Below are 9652 nucleotides of genomic sequence, written 5' to 3' on the forward strand. Positions count from 1 at the left end.
ACTTCTGGCTTGTGATCGTCCAACCTGCTTGATTATATTCCAGAGGTTTTCAGTTTGGTAAAATCAAAGACACTCATCTTTTTAGGTGGTCTCTTATTTTTTTCCAGAGCTGTATATTTTACAGTTTCTGATTTGCAGATTTTTGTGTTTATAATCAAGTGATATGTATTTACTAACCCTGTGTGTGAAGGTGCTATTGTATTATTCTATACTATTCTATTCTAATCTAAAACAGTAATAAATTCTGACAGTATTTTAAACACCAAATTCTCAAAAGAAGTGTATATTTGAAATATGATATTGATATGGAAATATGATGCTGTACAGTCCAATATTCTATGATTTTGTTCCTATAGCAATGAAAAGGATGAGTTTAAAGGGTGAGTTATGGCAGTAGTTCAGAATTTAGGTTGGCATACCTAGTAATAATACAGCAAAATTTAACATTGTCTCTACTGTGAGACATACAGAGTGCATTATAAATAACATGATGTGTTGAATTATTGAGTTATTGTCAAATCTGGTTGCAAGCTCTATTAATGTTTTCTGGTGTTTTGCAGCCATAATCAGTAAATGCATTATCTAGAAGGTGCTGTGGCTATAAATGAAGTTGTCTAATAAAATTTTTTATCTGTATTATTAAACCCTCTCTGTAGTGATTTGATTGGTTTTCAGTTGTGTTGTTTCTCCATCTCTTTCAGTGCGGAGGGAAGTCACGTGTCTGGGCAGAGTAATGGTCGCGACCCTCAGGCTCTGGCCAAAGCCGTACAGATTCACCACGACACCCTGAGGACCATGTACTTCGCCTAACTCCGCCTCCTTCTTCTCACTAGCACTCACCTGTCAGTCACTTGGCATCATGCACTGAGCTGATGAAGGCTCCTTCCTGTTGCACCGGCAAGCAACCATAGGCTGCCCTGCTGCTAAAACGAACCAAACGTAACTAAAATCAGTGGGAGGCGAGGAATTAACACTGTTATGCAATAGAATAGAGAAAACAACAGCCAGTCTTTTCTAAATAAGAACCCACTCCTTTTTTTTTTTTTTTTTTTTTTTTTTGCTTCTTTTTACATTGATCTACATTGAAATGTGAGTCCTAAGAAGATGTGGCAGTTTTGCTGTTATTTATTAGTGTGGAGTTTATTTGTATGTGTGTATGTATGCGTGTCTGTAAGCCTCAAAAAGCCTTTTTTTATATAATGCTAAGAAAAATCAGATCAGCTTATTTTCGGGAAATTGCTCGTTGAAGAACACATGCAGTCAGGAAGGTCAAGTAGTTTCTGTGACTCTAGTCAGCTGAAGAAAAAAAAGGTCACCACTAGAGTTCAGTATGGGGCCGTGAAACTGGCCACACTTTCCAGATGTTCACTTTGTCACCTGTAGTTTTGTGCTGTACTGATCACAGCTTAAATTTTAATGGTTTAGAGGAAGATGGGGTCATCAGAAAATATTTTATTTACACTTTCTATCTTATTTGTTTTTATCTTGCCCGCGTAATTGTAAGGATCTAGGGTCGGTTTTTAATGATGATTCCAATCCAATAAGTGCTTAATGAGTGTATGAGATCCATACTGTGTTCTGGGCCCCTTTTCTTGCAGTTGTTATGCATGTGTTTAAGTGTGTGTGGGTGTGTTAATCAAGGTTCTGAGGTGACCTTGACTAGTTGTTGGTTTGTTTGTTTTTTAACTACATATATTGGCTATCATAAAGCTGCAAGACGTTTAACGTCTGTGTTCATGCTCTGCCCAGAAAACATCCCAGCCTTCCTTCCGTTCGTTCATGATTACCCCATTCTGTATTGTTTTAGTTTTTCTTTTGCAGACTCTCCTCAAGCTAAGAGTGACACATTAGCTAAAACTGCACTTTCACTTAAAGTACAACTTCTGAACATCTATTAAATTTAACCCAAGGTTGGTGAAAGATGTTTGTTCCGTTCTAAGAGGTATGTGTGTGGGGGAGTGTGGATGTGCACACAAGCGTGTCACTGTGTTCTTTAAATATAATGTTATGTATACGTCATTGGCTTGTAGTTGTGGCCTCCAGAAGGTACTGAAGGAGTATGTACTATATTTTATAAGGCACTATAAGGCTCACTATAGTATTTAGCAGTGCTAGCAGGAGTTGGCAGTAGGCTACAGGCTGATAATACTCACCTCTAAATGGGGAAATAGCAGTTAGAAGCTAATGCTAATGCTGCTCCGGCCCCGGTGCTGAAGAACTTACCTAAAACTCCTGAGTGGCTTTACTGCTCTATACAACCTGACTGGTAAAAATCATAAGATGCACTGAATTAAAAGGTGCACTGACGATTTTTGAATACCGTAGTATGATCCAGCTTCATGCATTAATATTGATAACAGTTGATGAGCTTCATCTTGCATACTCCCAATTTTTTTTTATTTTAAATTGTATCAAACATCTGTTTCATCAATGTTTCAGCTACAAATCTGTGAATAAGTGGAAGCTTTTCAAGTTTCTTTCACTGATGACTTTGACTAACGCTGTCCAAAAAGACTCTGAGTGCAATAAGCCAACTGTTAATGGCTCTGGTATATCGTTGTTGTGCAATGCATGCCACAACTGACAAAGATAGATAGATATATGATAATGAACACTGTTTGTTGACTAATATGGCATTTTAATAAGGACCTTGAATGTTAGAAACCAGCAGGTGGCTTCATTGGAATAGTGTGAACACAAGCATGTAGAGTTTGAAGTGTTATATTAGCTTGTCTATATTAGAAATGAGGATTCTTGTTAATGTGATGGGTCGTGTTGGCAGAAGGTAGTTGCGTATTTTAGACAAAGTGCCTGGAAAACACCTTCCTAACAAATCCGGGCCAATCTGGAGAGGTTGAAGCGTCCATGCCATTGAACCTTTACTGCGTTTGTTTTAGGAGTTGAACTGGATTGACTTCAAAACAACATGTGAACAGTGAATCTAAATCCAGAGTTTGACCAATTTAGCTGTATCTGTCGAGCGTCTCTGAACAGAGTGCTCTGCACCCTTAAAAACTTGCCTTCACGTTTTACTCTAGAATGTACTGCAGAATTAAAGGGCATTTCTTCCTTGCTTTGGTTTGTTCTCTCTCTCTCCCTCTTTCTCTTTCAATTTATTTCACTCTTCTCGCTGATGGATGGTGGGTAAAAGCATATACTGCCATGTCAAAAGTTGCAGTAAAATGCACTAATAGTGTCCAGACATGAATATACTTTAAATAGCCCATTGATATACACGAAAAGCACAAAGCCCTCAATGTTAGAAACAAAAAGGGTTCTTTGGCAGAACTCATGCAGAGAAACACTTACTTTCGTATGGATCCAAGTGTCTTACAATTCCTTACACAGTATAAACCTTGCTTTAGTAAAGAAACGTTTTGTAAAGGTCTACTTCTAAGGCTAGAGATATACTTGCTGTTTGATCGTGCATTCACATAAACATCCGTTCACGTACTTGTTTATGTGCTGTTTATGTTACTGGAGGCTTTCAATTGGCTTTCAATAGAGGCTTCCACTTTTTCAAATTTTGATTCTGCTGATGCAGTGCCTGCACTGAATTGCACATTGCATAAGCATCACATTCATTTGTACACATCGCAAACATATCTCTAGTCTCACAGTTTCTTTTTTTAAGGAATAGTTGGGGCAGAATGAATAAGTGCTACTTAAAGCTAGCAGCCACCAATTAGCATTATGCAAATTATATGCCATTGGGTGGACACTAGCCGTTAGGTTGGGACACTTCCTTAAAAATGACCTCAGTGATTACTGTCCTGGAAGTAAATTAGCCTTTTGGTCCTGGAGTACAGTGTTAGCAGTGAAAAAATGGTTGTATGGAGAAATAAAGATATTTTCTTTGACAGTTTAAGCTTTTTTTTAAGACTGACTTTTTCAGCGTCTCGTTATCACATTCTCGAATCCAACCAATGTGCCTCAGTTACTAGAGCTAAGAAAGCTTGCATGAGTTTATTCTGCTGAACTGTTGTATATGGAACTGTGTAACATCTACTTGCCTGTGTCGTTGGCTTTTGCCAAGTGTGGCTCTGTTTTTCCTTTCTCTCTTTTCAAAGCCACATTCTTCAGAAAATTAAATAAGCCTGAAGTAGGGTTATACCGATCCCATTCATTTCATCACAGTCAATGCCACGTCTATACAGCAAAAAAAAAAAAAAAAAAAAAAGAGTTTAAAATCATATAAAATCTACAAAATGTTAACAAACATATTAACATGAACAAAATGAAAAATAGCCATCTTTAGAAAAATTTAAAAGATAGCTAGGAATTATTACAGTTCCTGCCCTGTTGCCCTCTAACAAAATAAAGCTCAAAATTTTAGATTTATTTTTTCTCATACCATGTATGACTTAACCCAGTCAAAAAATCTGATTCTGTGTGAATAGGGCCTTATCAGCAATACAGTTTTACATTTAGAAAGGCACTCCGTATACGCTCAGTTTCCCAGAGAGAGATTAAGCCTTGTCTTGGGCTACAAATAATTTTGGATTTTCTATTGAAAGGAAAATATAGTCTATATTCTAGGAAACTGGCATAGGCTTACTTAACTAAGTGATCTTAACTAAGTAAATTATCTGAATAATTCTGAAGTGTGAAACACCCCACCAGTTTAGCTACTAATCCAAATAGAGAGAGAGAGAGAGAGGCTGGCTGTGTAAGGAAAGATGATACTGATTTTACTGCACTCTGATTGGGCTTAAAGCCTAAGGTGCTAAGAGGTGCGGTGCTGTAATTGTGGGAACTGGTTTATTTAGACTGCCATTCCCTAAATGTTTCACAGCTAACTGGGAATCTTCGCCATGTTTCTAATGGTTTGTTTTGTTTAATTTCCTTTAAACCGTGAAACTTGAGCTTTAAAGCCTTGCTTGTTTGGCGCAGGTTGAGTCTGATTGTTGGGTTGTCTTGATTGCTGTTGTTACATTTGGCAGTTGAATGGTTTTATTTGAGTCCTATTAAATGTCCAAGGGCCAGGTGTTCAAAACCCTTTAACCTACATCAAAATCAAAATGATTGACTAGATCTGATTAGATGATAATAGGAAAAAGTCATCCACACCTGTGCTTCAGTGCAGTTGTTCGTAGGTTCCCTGGAAGGGACCTTTTGCATATTTTGTGTGATTTTAAAGGACTTAAATGTGAGATTTGAAGCATGTTTAATATTCTATACTGTTAACCGGGTGCTCAATGTTTAGCTGGTCCTTTATACACAGTGATGACTGAAAATCTGCTAGATTATTGAGGGCTCTTCCACAGTTTGGAGGCGTTCCATAGCTTACAAATTCCTTTACACAGTGCGGATTTTATTCCTCTTGATGTTCCAGTGTTCAAGTTAACAAGTTCCAGATTCCTGATTATTAATTTCACCTAGGCCTGTCACGGTAATTACATTATTGACTTATCTTACAAAAAGAAATGTAAAGAAGTGACCTCAATAATTTTAGCTGACCTTGATCTCGTCTGCCGTGTTTCTATGCATGTTTGTTTAGAACACACACAGTGAATTGGTTGTTAGCAGGTTTACCTCTCAGTGCTGGGCTCTTGGGGTCAAGTCCCTATCTAACCATGGGTTAAATTGCCCAGAAATATAATTCTCAACTCTCTAGTAAAGTATGATTGTGTATGTATGTATGTATGTATGTATGTATGCCTGTTCTGGGTCATTGCCTTAGTGCCCGATACACCTGCTCCTCCAGGTTGACAGGTTAAAAGTGTCTGGTTGAGAGTTTACTATGTGTGACTGGCTGCTGCTTACCACTATTTTGTGTGTGTGGATTGCTAAATGTGATGTTGGGTGTGTAGGGTATTCATGGTAAAGCGTTCTTAGGTTCCTTGAAAGGCACAATATAAGAGTAACTTCATTCATACATAAAAATGAGGGTTGCAAGTACTGTAGTCAGTCGTGCAGTGATGAATGCGCCAATAACGTAGCCTTTATACACACAGAGTGGACTGCAGAAGATCAAGTTTGAGTCTATTAAGTGTTTCTAAAATAAAATGACCATTAAAATGGTTTTACAATGACAGTAATATTTTTTAGACAATATCATATATCATCCAAAAAGAAAGAGTTACCGTAACAGGCCTATTTTCCATCAAATGTGTTCGCACTATTAAAAACTGTGTAGTGTAAAAGGACCCTTTTTTTTTTGTTTATTTTTTTTTTTTTTTAAATAAGCCACGTTTGGCTGCTGTTCGGCTGCAACTTTGGTGCGCTGCACTGTGAAAACTCCAAAGTTTCCATACATTTGAAGTGTAACTGTTACTTGGCTGGCACTACCAGCATTTCAGTTTTACTTGAAACAGTTGAGATTGATTGATTGATTCAGTGTGGCATGCAGTCGTGCATGCGTGACCGTACGAGTTCTGTTATTTTGTCCTGTATAAGATACAGCATTCTGTCTACTCGAGTTGCCACGGAAAATCGTTGCTCAAATGGAGCCCAGTAGGCAAGGCGTTCATGTGGGGAAGGGGGTGGAGCAGTTGTTGTGAGGGTGGAGCATAAACTGTGATGTAATCCACTCCACCTCCTTCTCCACTTTGCTGAAAGCTGGACTACAAATGCCTTGGCTCAAAGCGTTTTTAATGAAGAGCAGAAGTATATTTGTATATTTAAAGAATGAATCTGTATAATGCACACCACTTATTTTTGCTAACAAAGTCTATGAGAGATAATATAACGTCAATCAATAATAGACGGTAATATAACATTAATATAAAATAATAAGAGTGTCTAATAATAATAATCTGTTGAAATGCAATAGACTGTTGACCTCTAGAATTACATTGTCTTGTTTTTAGAACTGTAAACTTGTGGTTTTGAGGGTTACCACATTGTGCTATGGTGCTGGAGTCGTGTTAAAGGGGGAAGTTCACCTTATTTCACATTTGAGCACTTCAGTACTCTTGTTGTTTTTTTTTTCCAGGCACCTTAAAACCGTTTTTAGAACAAGTGCTTAAATTATGTTAAAGCTAATCCCACAGAATCCCCTTAAGCTTCTAATTCTTGTAACTGCCTTTCATTAGTTCATCCACTGATGAAAGTTAATAAATTTAGATTCTGATTCTAATTCTGTTCTGTTTTGCAAAAAAAAAAAAAAAAAAGTGACTAAGTGTGTTTACATGCAGTCAATAATCCAATTATGCTAAGATTTCTAAAAGTTTGTAAGCAGCATATTGTGCTTGATTTACTTAGATTGGATTAAAGCCTAGTAATCTGTTAAGGAAACCAGGTATTAGCTCAGTAATCAGACTTTACTACACATATATATATGTGCTCATTTATTTTTAGTTTTCTCTGTCTGTGTTTGTGTAAGTGTCCAAACAAACTATAAAGTATAAAGAAAGCAGCACAAAAGACAGCATTATTTTTACAAAAAATAAATAAATAAATAAAACAGGACGTTAGAAGCTTGTCGCATGCTTCTGTACGAAAACTGTCTGGTTGCCCGGTTTTCTCCCACAGTCTAAAAACATGCAGATCAGGTTAAATTTTATACTCAAAAATTACCCAGAAATATGTTTCTGTATGCTTCTGTGAGATAATTGTCTGACTTCGTTTAACCAAGAGTATTTTTTTCCCTTTATCTCATTTCCCAGGAATTACTGTCCAAATCAGATTTTCTGTAACTGGATTATTAAGTGAATGTAAACACACTCACTGTTAGACTAAAACTACAAAGGTTGGCATAAGAACTGCCAAAACGTATCAAACAGGTCCAGATGTGATTCTGGGTGAACTCCTTTCTTATGTGTCTTGGAATGTTGTTCAATAAGTGGGATGAGCCTTCGATCCTCCAGTTCTTCCTCTTTTAGTTTTCCGTTTGGGGTTTCAGAACAGATTTGATAAGTTGCTCTTTAAAAATCCACAGTGAAACGGTTATTGAAGGTCAATTACAGAACTAATGTGGAAAAGTTTTATCTGTTTTTAAATGGTCTGAAATATAAACTCTTTTTGCTTGTTTTTTTTTTTCCTTTTTAATTTAAAGACAGTAGAGGAGAAGGTTCATCCTATGAGGAGAACAGTGAGTGGAATGTGCCTTTCTCGATGGTGCTGATCTTAAACTGGTTAATAAGGGACAAAAAAAAAAACTTTTGAAATGTTCAAAGGGCACAACAAGCCTTTGTTCTACATTGAAGATGAGTGTATATTGATACCTGATATACTGTATAATGTGTGTATGTGTTAAAAGTGTGTGAAACTGTAATTGTTTGCCAAGAACACATTAACATAATAGGTTTGCCAGTTACATTGTGTCAGGACCAAACTTTTCAGGAGTGTCTGTGGTCGAGTTTAGGGTACTTGGCATGGCATAAGCAGCCATTTGGACACTGACTAAGCTTGAACAGAAAACTGCAGGAGGTCACTAGTCTCTACAGCCTCTTTTACTCGGTTTATGTCTACACCATTTCAGTTTGCCACTCTACAGTTTTCAGATTGTTAGCAGATTGTGTAGTTCTCTGCATTTGACCAAACAGCAATAATTAGCAGTAATTCGATGCTTTTGACATTATACTTAGTATGATTAGGCCAAAAAGGGAACACCTGCAGCACTATACAGTACTGTTTCAGTTTCACAGTCAGCTTCCAATAAATGTATTACTTTTTTTAGGTTAGAGAATTAACTTGGGATTTAACTCAAGTAGCTGACCACCGGTTAACTCTTCTAATCAGAAACTGCTTTCTGTTAAACATCACTGGTTACAGTTGGCTCAGGATTTCTGTGTTATTAATTTATGAATCTGTATTTGATATAGGCATTCTGAAATGTCCTGCATCAGATGTTGGCAAGAGCTGAAGAGCTTAAGGTCTGGGTCAGTGCTCTGTGTTGCCATGTCAGTTCCCTCTCATCCTGAAGGCATTCCATGAAAAAAAAACTCCAAAAAAAGCAGCTCCTTTATTAGTGCATACTTCATAAACACAAATCAATTTTCCTTTGGTTACAGTGCATAATGCAGTTAATCACCTGATAATAAAACTGTCTTTTTTAATATTTTTGTTTTGTCTTAACATTTATCTGATTTTGGTCTTTCATTGAGCCTTTTTTGTTCTATTTAATTGTCAATATTTTAATTAAATACATGTATGCAGTATTTCAGTGTATGTTTCTCTCACTTTGTGTTTCTTCTTTTATATAACCAGAGTTTAATGTTGCATCAAACCAAATGCGGTCCTTTAAACATACTACTGTCTCACCAGGTGATACAGCCTATATACTGAAATCAAGCTTTTTAATACCAAGGATGTCATCATATTTGCACACAAATTACATATTTAATTATTATTTTTTTGTTTTACTAAGGTAAACACCAGTTTTAAAGTAACTTAGAACATTAAGACAAGATCTGGAAAATGTGAAACCTTGCATAAAACGACTAGTATGCTAAGGAAATCTACATACAGTGGCTTGCAAAAGTGTTCATACCCCTTGAACTTCTTCAAATATTGTCACCTTACTATCACAAAACTTAAATGTATTTCATAGAAATTTCAAGTGATAGACAAACTAAAAGCATTCCAACACAAATATTCTTTGGTCTAAACCAGAGGTCACTAATAGGCGGACTGCGGTCCGGGTCCGGACCCAGACGTTGTCCAATCCGGACCCAAACCAATAAACAACTGCCTTCATTTAAAGCGG

At 36.8% G+C, this 9652-nt stretch overlaps 1 protein-coding gene across 2 annotated transcripts in view; it reads left to right on the forward strand.

Annotated features, from left to right (window-relative positions):
- The window catches only part of ago3b (argonaute RISC catalytic component 3b), a 30458-nt gene extending 21454 nt beyond the window's left edge, over window positions 1-9004 (forward strand). For both annotated transcript variants that reach the window (XM_049476317.1, XM_007258272.4), the window contains exon 19: window positions 702-9004. In XM_049476317.1, the coding sequence (XP_049332274.1) occupies window positions 702-810 (109 nt within the window). In that variant the 3' untranslated portion in view covers window positions 811-9004. The remainder of the gene's footprint in view (window positions 1-701) is intronic.
- The last annotated feature ends 648 nt before the right edge of the window (window positions 9005-9652 follow it).

The sequence above is a fragment of the Astyanax mexicanus genome, chromosome 3 (genome assembly GCF_023375975.1).
Source record: "Astyanax mexicanus isolate ESR-SI-001 chromosome 3, AstMex3_surface, whole genome shotgun sequence".
Lineage (NCBI taxonomy): Eukaryota > Metazoa > Chordata > Actinopteri > Characiformes > Acestrorhamphidae > Astyanax > Astyanax mexicanus.